This window comes from Lepus europaeus, chromosome X (assembly GCF_033115175.1).
Source record: "Lepus europaeus isolate LE1 chromosome X, mLepTim1.pri, whole genome shotgun sequence".
In the NCBI taxonomy this organism is placed as follows: domain Eukaryota; kingdom Metazoa; phylum Chordata; class Mammalia; order Lagomorpha; family Leporidae; genus Lepus; species Lepus europaeus.
Window position 1 is genome coordinate 104,400,963 of NC_084850.1, and position 16,739 is coordinate 104,417,701.

The following is a 16,739-nucleotide window of genomic DNA, read 5'->3' on the forward strand; positions in this document are numbered from 1 at the left end:
AGAATATATTCATCCATACTCTTGTTACCATCTTGGACACAAAAATCCTCAACATGTAAGCAAGTGTAATCCATTAATATATGAAAGAAGTAAACACTATGACCAATTGGGTTTTATTCTGGATATACAAAGCTGATTCAACATTCAAAATCAGAGATTTTTCCTATTAACAGGCTAAAGAAGAAAAATAATCACATCAATTAGCTCAAAAAAAGGCATGACAAAAATCCAACCTCCATTCATGCTAAAAATTCTCAGCAAGAATGGAGGTGGGAAGATGGCAAGAACCAGACAGAAAGATTTCCTCAAATGAACAGCAGCATCTACAAAAAAAAGTATCATATCACATTTACAATGGAAAACTGAATGTTTTCCCTCTACCTATAGGAACAAAGCAAGGTTATCTACTTTCACTACTCCTATTCAACATAATACTAACAATGAACATTTGGAAATCTAAATAAAAAGCATATTACCATTTATAACTGCTCCAAAGAAAATTAAATACATAGATATAAACCTAACAAATGTTCAGACAATCATCAAACCTAAATAAATAGAGACTTCATGTTTGCAGACTGCAAGACTCAAGAAAGTAAAAAATATCAACAATACTAAACTGAACTATAGATTTAAATGTAATGCTTATCAAAATTATAGCAAGGCTTTTTGTAGACAAAAGTAAGCTTATTCTAAAATTTATATGGAAAATTTATTTCTATTCTGAGACCTCAGAATAGCTAAAAGAACTCTGAAAAAAATCGAGTGGTAATGTTCACTACACCTGCTATTAAGGTCAGTGTGGTACAAGTAGAAGACCAGACACACAAACAAATGAAAACAGAATAGAAAACCCAGAAATATGTCCCTACAAATATGTCCAACTAATTTTTGACAAAGATCCAAAACCAATTCAATGGAAGAAAGCCTTTTCAACAAACAATAGTGGAGCAATTGAACATCATAGGGCAAAAATAGGATAAAGCTCACCATAAGCCTCATTTCTTATTCAAAACATAAAAATATAAAACTTTCATAAAAAAAAAAAAACAGGAAAAAAAGACTAAAGTCTAGAATACATTTTTTTAAATCTCTTATTTTTAAGACTTATTTATTTTGAAAGAGTTACAGAGAGACAGGGAAAAGATAGAGGGCACGTTCCTCCAACAGTAAAAATCCAAATAATCTAACTCGAAAATGGGCAAAAGACATGAACAGACATTATACCACAGGATACACAGTTGGAAAATATGAGCATGAAAGATGTTCAACATCACTAGCCATTAGAGCAATGAAAATTAAAACCATCACTATCACTATACACTTACCAGATGTCAAAATTTAAAAATAGTATATATCAGATGTTGGAAAGGATCTAACAAAAACAGAACACTCATACATCACTGGTGGGAATGTAAAATGGTAAAGCAGCTCTAGAAAACAATGTGGCAGTTTTTATAAAACTAAATATGTAATTGTACCACTAACAATCGCACTCTTGGGCATTTATCCCAGAGAGAACTTATGTTCACCCAAAAGCCTGTACACAGATGTTCATAGCAACTTTATTCACAATAGCCAAAAACTAGAAAGAACTCTAATGACTTTCTACTGGTAAATGATTAAAGAAACTCTGGCACATCAATACCACGGAATATTATTCAACAGTAAAAAGGAACAAAGTATTGATACACCTAACAAGTTAGGTGAATCTCCAGGGAAATCTACTTAGCAAAAAAAATCCAATTCCAAAGGAAACATCCTATATGATCCCATTTATATAACATGCTTGAAATAATAAAATTACAGAAATATACTAGTAAATAGATGAATGAGTGGTTGCCAGGGGCTCAGGAATAGATGAGAGGAGGCGGCAGATATAGATATAAATGCGCAACAAGACAGGTACTTGTGATGATGGAACAACTGCTTACCTAGACTGTATCAGTGTCAACATCCTAATTGTGATAATGTACCACAGTTTTGCAAGATACCACTACTAATGAAGGGCACAGTAGACCAATTTTTTTTTTTTTTTTTAAAGATTTATATGAAAGAGTTACAGCGAGAGAAAGAGAAGAGAGAAAATCACTGTTTCACTACCCAAGTCGCTGCAACTGCAAGGGCTGAGCCAGGCCAAAGCCAGGAGCTTCATTCAAGTCTCCTACATGGGTGGCAGGGGCCCAAGCACTTGAGTCATCTTCTGCTGCTTTTCCCAGGCCAGGGAGCTAGATCAAAAGTGAAGCAGCTGGGACACAAACTGGTGCCCATATGTCAGCACTGCAGGCAGCAGCTTTACCTGCTATGCCACAATGCGGGCCCCAGACCAATTATTTCTCACAACTGCACGTGAATTTACAATTATCTCAAAACGAGAAGCCAAATTTTTTTTTAAAAGTACAAAAGTATTTCTGGTCTGTTCCAGCCCTGTTCCAGCCATTTGGGGAATGAACCAGATGATGGAAGATCTCTCTATCTCTACCCCACCCCCATCCCCACTACTCCCTACACCCCCATAACTGCCTTTCAAATAAATAAAAACTTAAAAAAAAAGAATTTTTTTAAAGAAGTAGTCTGAGCAAGTCAAAAAAACACTAATCATTAATAAATAACAGATTCTCAAATCAATCTAAGAATAACTGGTGGGACCAGTGCTGTGACCTAGAGGGTAAAGCAGCAGCCTGCAGCACCACAATCCCATATGGGCACCAGTTCGAGTCCCGGCTACTCCACTTCCAATCGAGCTCTCTGCTATGGCCTAGGAAAGCAGTAGAAGATGGCCCAAGTCCTTGGGCCCCTGCACCCACGTTGGAGACATGGAAGAAGTTCCTGGCTTCAGATCAGTTCAGCTCCCACCACTGCGGCCATTTGAGGAGTGAACCATCGGATGGAAGACCTCTCTCCCTCTCTGCCTCTGCCTCTCTGTAAACTCTGCCTTTCAAATAAATTAATTAATTTTTAAAAAAAAGTTAATCAAACTAGATCAGCAAAAACATCCGGGCCGGCGCCATGGCTCACTTGGTTGATCCTCCACCTGTGGTGCCGGCATTCCATATGGGCGCCAGGTTCTAGTCCTGGTTGCTCCTCTTCCAGTCCAGCTCTCTGCTGTGGCTCAGGAAGGCAGTGCCCAAGTGCTTGGGCACCTGCACCTGCTTGGGAGACCAGGAGGAAGCACCTGGCTCCTGGCTTTGGATCAGTGCAGCGCCGGCTATAGTGGCCATTTGGGGAGTGAACCAACGGAAGGAAGACCTTTCTCTCTGTCTCTCTCACTGTCTATAACTCTACCTGTCCAATAAAATAAACAAATAAATAAATAAATAAAAAACATCCAAGTCTCAATTCCAATGTTGAGGTTGGAAATCAAAGAAAATTATAATCTAGATCAAAATTTAACTGGCCTCTTCTTCTGGGTCAAAACCTTAAAGAACTGAGCCCTGAAAATTCAAATCAACAGCCAGCTACAATTTTGGTACAATACAGTCGCTTTGGAAATTTCTAATTCCCAGTGCTTCATTTTAACAGACACAGAAACTAAGAATTAAGTGATTTTACTAAAGCAAGCAGCAGATGCTAAAACTAAGGTTTCCTGTTTTCTAACCCATTGTTCTCAGTGTATCACATGGCATTCCCGATCAAATCAGCTTTTTCAGAACCCAGGTTGACAAGACAATATTGAACCTATTATTTCTGTTACTAGAACATGTGCTTACAAATATTTTACCAAGCAAAGCAATAGGTTTTCTAGGGATCAGTCTATATTCTCTCCCCTCTAAAACCTTTATGATCAACAGAGATTTTGAGACAGTGAAGTGATCATAGCACATTACTAAAGTAGGTGGTGAAATTCATGCTATCTTAGCCTAACCAATGCAATGATTCTAAAGTGTTTCCTTCTCCCTAACATACTCCCATCATTAACACCTGTACTAAGAATCAGCCAACTCAACTGGAAAATACTGTAGTCCATGGTGAAGCTTCAAAGGTGATCCCAAAACTCTGAAATCATACATAAAATGTATGTTGACCTTCAAAGGGTTAATGATTTCAAAAAAGCAATATTACAGTTTTAGCTCTATTACCTAAAATCTACAAATAAGATATGCCACTCTGAAATAAGTTAATAACCCACTAAGGACTATACCTTTTTCAACTAATCAAGAATGCAAATTCACCTATATTCCCTTTGATATAATAAAAACCAAGAATAAATCATGAAGATGGATGACTCCTGCAAACACAAGATATTAAGTAATATAAACTACGGCTACCTTATACACATTCAGGGAATAAGTTAAATTAGTATTCATGGAGCCCGATAATCAGTCACACCAATGAAACCAAAATATGAAGGCAAAATTTGCCAATTATTCCAACTGAGTTCACAGTATATAAATTAAGCAACTGCTATCTGAGGAAAGCACATGTGAACACACTTTCAATTAAGACCTTTACATGTTGAGGAAATTCTACATTCAGTATCATAGATTAAAGGAGTTAACAGAACCTGAAAAACAAAAATAACTTTAAAAAAATCATCCAAACCAATCCTCTCACTACAAGAGAATTCAATATAAGAACAAACATTTTCATATGGCAAGCAATAAAATTCACAAAACATTTTAATAAACTAGATACAATATAACCTCACTTGTATGGAAAAAAATACAACACAGGGCTGGTGGTGCTGAGGTGTAATGAGTAAAGCCGCTGTCTGCAGTGCGTGCATCCCATATGAGCACTGGTTCGTGACTCAGCTGCTCCACTTCCAATCCAGCTCTCTGTTATGGCCTAGGAAAGCAGTGGAAAATGGTCCAAGTCCTTCAGCCCTGCACTCACGTGGGAGACCCAGAGGAAGCTCCGGCTCCTGGCTTCGGATCAGCGCAGCTCCTGCCATTGCGGCCATTTGGGGAGTGAACCAACGGAAGGAAGACCTGTCTCTGTCTCTCCCTCTCACTGTCTGTAATTCTACCTCTCAAATAAATAAATAAAAATCTTTTTAAAAAAATGTAAAAAATGGGGTTCCCACACTGTGGTATAGCAGGCAAAACTGCTGCCTGCAGCGCTCGCAGGCACCATTTTGAGACCCGGCTACTCCACTTCCAATCCAGCATCCTTCTAATGGCCTAGGAAAGCAGTGGAAAATAGCCCAAGTGTTTGGGCCCCTGCACCCTCGTGGGAGACCTGGAAGAAGTTCCTGGCTCTGGATCAGTCCAGCTTTAGCCATTGTGACCATTTGGGGAGTGAACCAGCAGATGGAAGACCTTTCTGTCTGTCACTCCCTCTCTCTGTAACTCTACCTCCCAAATAAAATCTTTAAAAAGAAATTTAAAAAATTAATGCAATTAGGACTTCAGTTTAAAAAAAGATGTGTCAAGAATAACTCCAAGGTTTACAGCAGGGAGAGTGGTTGACATTTACTAACACAAGGAAGAATGAAGACAATGCCAAATTCAGTTTCCATACATCAGTCTGAGGTGCCTTCACAGATAGATACGCAAGTAAAAAAGTCAAGCAGACAACCAAAACCTAGGGCAGAACCTCCTTGAAAGGAGATTGAGACATGGTCAGAGACACAGAAAGGCAAAATAGTGAGATGTCATAAAAGCCAAGAAAAGGCTGTTTCAAGAGTTCTCAAATCTGTTTCTATCCCTCCCCCCAATTCCTAAATCGCAGCCTTAGTTCAAAGTTAATCGTCTTTTCCAGGATGATTTACATGATTTACCATGCACTAAGCACCCTCCATGCATGCTTTTGTTTCCTAACAAAAACCGGCAATGACCTGCAGGAAATCTATCACCACTACCACTTTACAGATGAGAAATCTGAGCCCCTGAAAAGATGCTGCTCAAGGATCCCACATTTCTTAAGTGGCAGGAGCAGAATTTTACCCTAAAATCCATATATTGCTATCTATTCATTAGAAATTCATAGCTGGTTCCTTTCTCCATAAAAGCTCCAATGATGTCTCAAAACATCCTATGATCTACAGTGATGGGGCTACTCACAGTCACACTGGGACACCCTATGCTCAACCCATGACAAACTACTCACAATTCCTCAGACACCATTTAGTTACTTCATACCTCCAACCCTGCTCTTTATCCACTTGCTACGTCTCTGATAAACTTCTCAAGTTTCATAACCAAAACCAAATGGTACATGTTTATGCAGTTTCCCTCATCTACCTCTCCCGTAAAAATTACCTCCAAAATGTTGGGAATTGTTGAAAACAGGAATTCATTAAACCATTGTTGACATCTGTACATAATCTAAACTATCTATAATAAAAAAGTTAGAAAGGTTTTCATTGTTCCATCAGTTGTGAACTCATAACACTTTGCATCTATTGTGATTACTATACTTATTACATCAGAAGACCCATCTATAGACCTCTCTCCACAGGTAACAGAGCAGGCTATCTTACATGTTTGCCCAGAACCTGACAAGGTCCCTCACCCACAGCAGTTCAACAAATGTTTCATGAATCAATCAAGCAAAGCAAGAGCTTTTCTAGTTCTCATCCTGATATTTGAAATTCAAAGTATCTAAAAATTTTTGTTGTATCTTGAAGCCAAACTTTCCCTAAACATACAAACTTATCCAAACTCAAACCAGATACATAAAGTTCTTAGGCAAAACTATCTTTTTAATATATTGTGTAATATTATATTACAGAACACTAACATAATACCAAAAATACAAAAATTCACATCATATATTCAAGCTGAATATGTTTCTACTCATTCTCCAAGCAACTAATACTTACATAGATAGCAAAAAACAAGGTCTATGAATATTTGATATTAAGAAATTACTTTGATGGGTAATATGGACAGGGTACTTATGTTTCAGAGACAAATATCTATGGGTTAAATGATATGACTGATATTTCAGATTTGCTCTAAACCAGCACGAATAAAGGGCAAGATATAAATGAAACAAGAGTGGCCATGAGTTGCAAATTGTTAAAGCTGGTTAACAGGTGATGGTTGGTTGGTTTTCTCTACTTTCGAAAATACTAGAAATTCTCCCTAATAAACTGGGGTGGTTTTTTTTTTTGTTTGTTTTTCTTTTTGCTTTTGTTTTTCAAATCTGATGAACGTAATGTAATAGATCTATAGTCAGAAAACAAGCTTGTCTCAATTTCTTCCATTGTTCTAAATTAAAATGAATTAGACAACCTTATATAATATCCTTAACTATAACAAAGCCCAAATTTCTCCCTGAGAATAAACTTAGTAGCAGCATCTTTTATTTATTCTAACACAGACAAAACAGTACTACAGACAAAACTACCAAAAGAACACAATACATTCACACAGAATAATACCAACAGTTTTTGCAATGTAAAAGAGCAGACAAGACAGAATTAAAGGAGGAAAGGAATGAGGGAAAAAAAAACAAAAAAGCTTGTAGGACAAAGTGGCAAACAGCTACAAATTGGCTCAGAAACCTAAAGCTGTCTAAATAAGGGATTATTAACATTTTAACAGGTTACAGCTCTCAATTAGGTCCCAAATACCAGCCTGGGCCAAATCAGGCCCAAAAGTAAAGTCAACAATGAAATAGTTCTTAAGGTCAAAATGAAGAATAAGTATAGTGACTATCATGAAGCCACCTAAAATGCAAAAAACAGGATCTAATTGAGTACCCATTGAAGAACTATACATTCAAAAGAATTCCACCTTGCAATGTAACAAAACACAACAAGCATCTCTTCTAACTACAGACATGGTAGTTTAAATCCATCTTTAGTCAACCAAAATATAATATTCCGCTGTACTATCCGAGTGCTTACTGGTTTGTTTTCTTTTTAGTTTTTATTTTATTTTAGAGGCAGAAAGACAGACATCTCCATCCACTGGTGCACTCCTCAAATACCCGCAATATCAGGGACTGGGCAGGCCAAAGACAGGAGCCTGAAACTCAATCTTGGTCTCCCACATAGGAAGCAAGGACCCAAGTACTTCAGCCATCATCTGCTGTCTGCCGGAGAGCACATTAGCAAGAAGCTGGAATTGGAAGCACAGCTAGGACTTGAATGGGCACTCCAACATGGGATGCAGACATCCCAAGTCATCCTAGCCACTGCGCCAAACATCCACTCCTTTGTTGTGCCATTTTTAAAGCAATACATGTCTATGATTTTAAAAAGCAGTAATCTCTAAAGTTTAAAATCTCCCTTCTTTCTTACCATAGAGGTATTCTGTACTCTAAGTTGACCATTATTTAACTACTTCTTGAGTATCATTTCAAAACTTTGTTACACAATTTCTTAAATTGACCCATAAACACTCATTTAAGGACCCCAAGAAAAGAATCCATAACAAAAGTAAATACTGCTACACAATGAGATCAGGAAGGGACAGAATACACAGCATATCATCTTTTGATCATCTGCTGAAAGCTAAAATTTGAGTTTTAAATGTTTTCCTAAGTGAAATTAAAAGACAGCTTGCTAATACCTAAATCAAGAAACAGTACCTCCAAGAAACAATCCCCATCCTATTAGTAAGAGCCTTTCTATTGTGTAACTTGTTAAACTGATCTTTATCATGAACTTTCAGAGTACTTCATACTTTTCTTTTGCTACTGATGTTCCTGTGTTAGTCAACCTTATACTTACATAATCTCACCCCTCTTAGGAACCTATAAATTCAATGCAGGTAAAGGATATCTATCCGTGTTATTCTCAGATTCCCTGCTAAGAAGATTTGCACTTAGTGAACATTCAGATAAGGTTCTCTAGTTTACTGTCATAACTCAAAAACCAATATGGGGCCGGCGCCGCGGCTCACTAGGCTAATCCTCTGCCTTGTGGCGCCAGCACACCGGGTTCTAATCCCGGTCGGGGCACCGGTCCTGTCCCGGATGCTCCTCTTCCAGGCCAGCTCTCTGCTGTGGCCAGGGAGTGCAGTGGAGGATGGCCCAAGTACTTGGGCCCTGCACCCCATGGGAGACCAGGAAAAGCACCTGGCTCCTGCCATCGGATCAGCGCGGTGCGCCGGCCACAGCGTGCCTACCGCGGCGGCCATTGGAGGGTGAACCAACGGCAAAAGGAAGACCTTTCTGTCTGTCTCTCTCTCACTGTCCACTCTGCCTGTCAAAAAAAAGAAAAAAAAAAAAAATATGGAAAACTGATACAATTATATGTGAAGTTTCACAGTGTGTACATGGACTGTCAATTATGCATTCATTAAGTAATCTCAATTAACTGGCCTACAAATAAATACATGTGGGCCCTAAATAGCCTAACCACAATTTCAATTCTTAGATAATCTGGTGGTTTTCCTGAACATAAATTAGCTCTCTGGATACCACATTTCAAAAATATTATTAATGATGCACAGTGTTATCAGTCATTAATATCAATTTCAAAGAGCTCAAAGCATCAATATGACTTTCAAAGTGAAAAAAAGCCTAACAAAAGTCCTTCCAAAATATACAGAACGTTGGTAGTAAATAAACAAAGCTAAATGTTACATAATTTAAGTCAGAAAAAGATTCACTGGGCAGCTAACCAAACAATGAACCTTCACAAAACTTTTCCATCTCTCAGGCAATTTTTCTTACCAACATGAAACATCTACAGGTGGCAGTCATTTCAATTTGTAATTTATTCTACAGAAAGAGCAGTTCAATGAAAAAGAAAACCAAAACTTGAAAAGTGCCTTTTGGGGCAAGCATCTGGCTGAGGGGTTAAGCCACCAGTCAGGATGCCCGTGGCCCACACTGGAGTGCCTGGTTTCCAAAACGTACCTGATCCCAGCTTCCTGCCGTGGATCAGATGGAAGCAGCAGTGAGAGCTCAAAGACAATGGGCTCCTACCACCCACCCGGGAGACCTGGACTGAGTTCCTGAGTTCCTGAATTCCTGAGTTCCTGAGTTCCTGCCTTCCAGCCTTCCAGCCTTCCAGCCTTCCAGCCTTCGTTACCCCCTCCCCCTTGTGGGTATTTGAGGAGTGAACCAGATGACACAACGCTCTTGCTCTCACTCTCAAATAAATGATTTTTTAAGTGCCTGTTTATGTATTGCTGCAGTTCTCCTTTATGCCCAGATAAGCAAACATGTTCTGTAATCTCTTACTACACCTTCATTACCAAGGATATAACAAAATTTTAGGAAATGCATAACAGCTGCAAGAAGAGTTTCTCCAGGTAAACAATAACTAGAAGACAATTTTCCAAACTAGAAAATATTTTGTAAAATGCACATTAAAGAACTAATTTTCATACACAAAGCATGAAATTATTTCTTTGGTTATTTTCTTAACAAAAATACTAAACTTCTTTAACACGGAAATGAATATATCCTTTTAAGTAATAAATGTTAAATATGTTCTTTGTTTGCTGGCAAAGAATGTTTTTAAACATCAACATCCAAATATATTATAAAAAAAACCACCTCTAGACCTGACCTAACAATCTTTCCCTATCGTCTACAAGCATCAAACCCAATTTAGAAAAACATATACTTCCATGGATCTTACACTATTTCTATTAGCCCTAAAAAATTTCTGAATGCCACCTAATTATCTCCCAGGTTTTTTTCCACATATATTTTTAAACAACCCATAACTACTTCTAAGTTTTCTACATAATCTTTCCATTAATAGAATTACCAAGAAAACTTCCAATAAGATAGAATATTTAAGACAAACTTAATAATAGTCCAAAATCAACATATATGTATTTTAGCAATTCCTTGATACAAAGATGTCCTATTAGCCTGACAGATAATGCCTTCCCTAGCCTAATACTATAATATTCTATAGTACTGCTATATTCATACTCCTATTACATTCAATGCTATATATATTATATACAACTCAAATCCTTACGTTAAAAAAAATTAACCCAAAAGGGTTTAAAGTCATTACAATTAATTTCTATTAAAATGCTTCACTGAATTATTTTTCAGTAACTCCACTGTAATTTTAAAAACAAAATTTCTGAATGATGTTACCAGAAGATTAAAGGTCAGCATTGAAAAGCAAACTGCTCAAGATCATGTTATATTACAAAAGCTCTGATTAAGCAACCTCTAGCTGTTTACAACCTTAATTTAGAGATATTAATACAAAAGTAATATTTTAAATTACTATTTTTAATCCAAAGTGTGGTATATTAAATCGCAATCACACAAAAATCCTTTCAATGACTCCAATATAATTGAGTCTGACAAAAACATACAGAGACCAAGAGAAATCTGTGGTTTTGATACTGTCCTGGGGACACGTAAGAGACACTTCATTTAATGTTTTCAACTTTCCAAAGCTTTTAAGAATTACATTTTTTTAAAACCTACAAACAAGAATTTAAAAACCTTAAAGAAGATCCTATAATTTATAGGAACAAGAATTTTTAAAAACAAGTAGTAACAGTTAAATTTCTGTCAGAAAGGAAACAGTTATTCAAGGTGTAGACGAAATTTGTTTCTGAAGGGGAGAGGGAGGATAGGACAAAAACCATAGATAAAAAGGGGCATCCGGCAATAATTCAATTATATTATCTGCCCTCAGGTAAGTAGGCTGAACCTACCCCAGAAGACAAAAGCCATGCCTTGTTTCTAAGAATTTCAAAGAACAAGAATTCTGAAACAAATGTGGCTCAAAAGTTTAAAAAAAAAAAAAAAAAAACCTGCTTCCCAGGACTGTTAAAAGAGGGCTGAAACTAAATAATTCAATACTTCCTATAGCAGGACACCAGGTCGTGCATTTTACTCAATTCAAACAGACTGTCTGAGGTTATATAATGTGAAGCTTCACATTACACATTTCACCCATAATGTCCAGGCTCACAAGGACACAATTAACTACACGAGGCTGCAAGCACATAATATAGAATGGTTTTATTTTAATGTTAAGGCTAATGAGTTTTGACCTAAGCAGGAAGGGCCTCACAAGCACTGAGTCTAAAGCATTGAAGATTATTTTCCTTTAGATCAACAAACAACTTTATAGTTCATCAAATTACCCAAGATTTTATGAAGCTGTAATTCTTCCCCAAAACACACTGAAGCTTTGCAAGTTTCTCATTTTTACGACTGTATTCAAACGTCAAGAAAATAATGCACAAATTCACAAAAAAGAACACTTTTTTAAAACTCAAGTTCATTACTGCATAGCTGCAGAGTTCAGTATTACAATATGAAAGTCAACGTTAAGCGCCATCCACTGTCAATCTAACTTAATATGAGTGTTCTAAGGCATGAAATCAACTGGCATTTTACACATTATCCACATAAAACATCAAATCCCATTTATTTCTTCATTGTCATAACCAAAAGCAATAGATTTGGCCCAACTTTTCCGAATAAATTATCTTGGCAAACACACTTACTAATCCCATGTTAGACTGGCAATAATCATTCAGGAAAAAAAATGCTCCTTTAACTTTGAATCATTTGTTTAATCATCTGGAATGACAACGCTGACCACAGTCAAGCATTTTTAAGTAAAATATTTTAAATACTGACTGAAAAAAGAAAAACTGCAAGGCAGGAGACCAACTATCACTGATGTTTAAATCATTCCAGGGCTACTAACTGTTCATTTTCCCAGCGATGGTTTTAATGAAGTCGATTAATACTCACACGAAGTTTAATTCAAGTTTTCTGTACCAGTCAAAGGGACTGGCCTTACTGAAAAGGATTATTTCCGGTTAGCTTTCTGGTCATTATTTGTGACCAAAACTCCTCATATTTAGTTACTTTTAAATAAAAAAGAAGCGTAACTAAAGATAAAAAGGAATTAATGACTTGCTGAGCCAAACTACAGACAAAAATTCAGAGTGCCTGAACCAAAAACCAACTTGAGAATAAAATGCTAGGCTTTAGTCATTCCAAACTTCCTTCTCAACTGCAACAATCAAGCAAGGTGTCAAATGCAAATCTACTGATTTCAGCAGGCAAAGAAAATGTCTGATGGCTGCAACACCTATCACACACACCCGCAAGTTTCACAGTCCCAATTAAGAAGAAAGCATTCGGGAGACCATTTCAACCAGATTTTATTCAAGAGCTACAAACTGATGCAGACAGACTCCAGCCTTTGTTCAGCAGCTTACGGGTGGGTAACTAAGTGTGCTACAGGTTGATAAGCATTTACCAGGCTTAGGCATGCTGCTTCCAAGGGTGAGAAAGAGACACAAGAATTCTACATGCAAATGGGCTCGGGTCATTTCTACTAAACACCACCAAGCAACACACTCTGAAGGAGAGACCTATTCATCGCTACTATTTATTTCCATGTTTACCTCTCCTCCCTCCCCCGAAACCCCCCCTTCACTTTCTCCTCCCACCCTGTCCCGCCATCTTGGGCCGATAGGAGCAGCCATTACTTAACTAAATGACAGTGCCAACAACTTTCCACACAAATAAACAGAACCTACACCCGGAATCCTCCCCGGCCTCCCCAGGCAGACACACAGGAAACGAGGCTCCGGGAAGAGAACACATTCCCAAATAACTGCGCTATTTCTATGGCAGAAAGACCCAAAAAAGTAAACAAGTCACCTAACTTCAGGTAAAACACCTACCAATTGAGATACATGTCAACAGCCCAATGCAAACTCTTCACCGACCTAAAACTACGTGCAACTTCCCCGATCTGAGGGCAGGGGCACGAAGGGAGCCCCAAACGGTGGCTTAACGGTGGACAGCAATCTGCCTGGAGGAAAAGAATAAAACACCGCGGGAGGCCAGGAAGTCGGAAATTCGGGGACATCTGCACACAGCGGCGGACCCTCCACCCTAAACGGGCACCTCGCAGCTCATCGGCCTACCCCCACCAAGCTGTAAAAACAGCAGGCACTTTTGCCGACCCAGTGGAGCCCGAAGCGCTGCCGTCTCCGCTCCTCCAGCCCCGAGAAGAGCGAGACATTTCGCAAGGGAGCAAGCGAGCTGGCCGCGGGTGGAGGGGAGAGCCGTGGCAGGAAATAGTTTTCCGGAAGCCCCTCGGCCATCGTTCGCGGCCACAATGAGCGCTGAGCCGGCCGCGGGGCCCGGGGCGAGCGCGGCGCCGGCCGGGCAGACCGAGTCCGCGCTCCGGCCCGCGGCTGCCTTACCTTAACCAGCAGGGCCTTCGTCCTGGCGCCATCTTCATGAAACCTCACGAACCCGAAGAGGCGGCTGTGCGAAGAGACAGATGAAACGCGTTAACGCTCTAGGACCCACCGAGACCCGTCCCTGCCCGAGCCCGAGGCCCCGGCGGCGGCGGCGGCGGCGGCGCGGAGAGCGCCAAGCCGAGGTGCCCGCCCCACCGCCGCCAGAGGCGAGCCGCGCTCAGGCCTCCCCAGAAAGCGGCGCCTGCCCCTCCAGAGCCGACCCGGCGAGTGACGGCGGCCGCTACCTGTCCAGTCCGCCGAGCGCCTCCCTCTCCTCGGCTGTCAGGCTGGGGGACGCCTCCTCGCTCTCGCCGCTCGCTTTTCCCGCCGCCATTTTCTTTTCCTCATCACCGAAAGCGGCGGCGGCAGCGGCGGCGGTAGCGAGCGACACTCCGCAGGATTTCATGGAAACGCAGCGAATTCACAACTCCTCCAACGCCGACACCCCCCCTCCCGGGCCGGGGCCCGCAACGACGCCCCCAGTCTCCGCGCGGGACCGGCACACCAACTTTATCGCCGCCTCCTCCTCCGCCGCAGGCGGCGGCGACGAAAAATCCCCAACGCGGTAGCGGCGGCGGCGGCGGCGGCAGGGGCTGCGGAGCCCCCGGGTCGGCAGCGGCGGCGGTTAGGCTGTATGGTCACATCGCGGGGACGGGCGGGGGGCAGCCACGGGCAGGGGCGGCGGGAACAGCCGGAGCGCGCGGGGCTGGGGAGCACGGGGGGAATTCGATGGAGACACAAACTTCCCCGGTACCAGCACAAAGTTGTTGTAATTGTGTCACACAGCGAACCCCACGCCGCCGCCGTGACCCCCCCTCCCCGCCCGGCGGGCGCAGCCAATCGGCTCGGCCCGCTCGCCTCACGTGACCTTTGTTGACTCACGTCAGCCGTGGCTCCACTCAACTTGCTAGCTGCTGAAGCCCCGCCCACCGAGGCCGCCACCGACAGGGGAGCGGGACGCACGCCAATTGTGGCCGTTGGTTGGCTGCTGGGCGCGTCTGTCGGGGGGAAGGGTTGTCACCCAGAGAGAGCAGGCAGTTAGGTTGTGCTACTTAAATATACTCGGGCAGAGAATGGAGGGTCCGGGCCGTGTCATCTAGGGAGCCGCGGCGGGCTCAGGGAGGGGGGAAGGGGGAGGGGAGCGGAGGGGAAGGGCGAGGTCCGGCACCGCCCGCGGCGGGCGTGAGCTGCGGAGTGGGGCGCCATGGACACCCTTTGCCCGGGAGTGCGGGGGTGGGCCCAGACCGCGCCTCCGGCAGTCCTGCGAACACCGTGCGGAACCCGGGCCCCGCAGGATCTAGTTCGGGTCGCGCTGCTGGGGAACGGCGCGCAGCCCCGAACCTCAGCCCTCAGAAGAAGGCGCAGACTTTTTGGCACCGCTTTAAATAAAAGTCTCCTCGAGGAGTGTGCTCCGGGAGTGGCTGCCAACCTCATGCCCCGCGGCCTGGGCTCCGCCCTAGGCCTGGCCTGCTCTCGGAGCCCCCGAAGTGAAGGGAGGCAGGCCCCCTGACGCCAGGCCGGAGGGAATGGAGAGACGCCTGCCGGGTCTGGCTCGCTGACGATGGCTCCCCACCGCCGCAGGTCTGTCTGTTGGCGGCACTTTGGAGCCAAGTTTTCTTGCTGCCTGCGTTTGCCCTGTGTCTTAACAGTAGTTCCTTATGATTATTCCAAGAAAAGGCAATGAAACATTGTTAAGCGGGTTCTGCAGAATGTTGGGTTCTATTGCTGTGAACTCTGGGGCCTTCCTGGAAGAATAGGGACTGCTTGTCGACAGGCTTGAGAAAAGAATAATTAAGGTCCTCATCATAGCTTGCAACCCAGAAAAAAAATATTTTCTACCCCTCCAACATGCGGTAACTTTTAGACCACAATAACATTTTCTTGTTCCGACCCTCTCTCAAGTACAGATAAAAGTGTGGCTTTCAGTCCATAGTATTAAGTTCAAGAAAAAGAAACCAGGCCTTCTATCAGCTACTCTTTTTCAAAGGGCAGATTTAATAAGATATATCTCATGTAACAGGTCTGTTACAAGGCATACCTCCAGCCTTCAGGGATAGGAAAGAGAAGTGAGTGGCCAGAAGACTCCTTTTATAATTGAAGTTTTGTATATATTCATTAGCAAATTTCCACCTGTACCCAATAGACAAGATACAGGAGGGTACCTCATAAAGTTCGTGGGAAATGGAATTAAGAAATAAGTTTGTTTTGGTGCCCAAAAGTGTGAAATCCATACATAGGTCTTTCATAAAATGCATTTTCCATGAAGACCCCTCCTATTTAAACTTGAATTTCAAAATAGCCGGAAGACAATTTGGTGCTGAGTCAGTAAATCCTAGCAGTATTCGGTAAGACGCTATGGAAATCCCAGCTGATTTTGCACACAGTTTTAAATTGTTCCCCTAAGAAAAGTAACTAGATGAACAAACTGTACCTTTATATAGACTATATTTCACGTTTAATTACTTCCTCTGAAACACCTATTCCGATCTTTTATGTATTCCATTTTCCTTGAGTGAGTACAAAGGACTGAATATTTTCTGCAGCTAAATTAACACATGCATTGTTAAATTTGTCAAAAGTTGTGACCTTCAAAGATTGGGAGATTTTGACCTCTCTCTCTCTCTCTCTCTCTCT

At 41.5% G+C, this 16,739-nt stretch overlaps 1 protein-coding gene across 8 annotated transcripts in view; it reads right to left on the reverse strand.

Moving 5' to 3' along the window:
- KDM6A (lysine demethylase 6A) overlaps positions 1-14,850 on the reverse strand; it is a 185,749-nt gene extending 170,899 nt beyond the window's left edge. For all 8 annotated transcript variants that reach the window (XM_062184060.1, XM_062184058.1, XM_062184056.1 and 5 more), the window contains exons 1-2: positions 14,351-14,850; positions 14,067-14,130 (exon numbers count right to left, since the gene is read on the reverse strand). In XM_062184060.1, the coding sequence (XP_062040044.1) occupies positions 14,067-14,130; positions 14,351-14,511 (225 nt within the window). In that variant the 5' untranslated portion in view covers positions 14,512-14,850. The remainder of the gene's footprint in view (positions 1-14,066; positions 14,131-14,350) is intronic.
- Positions 14,851-16,739: the final 1,889 nt, after the last annotated feature.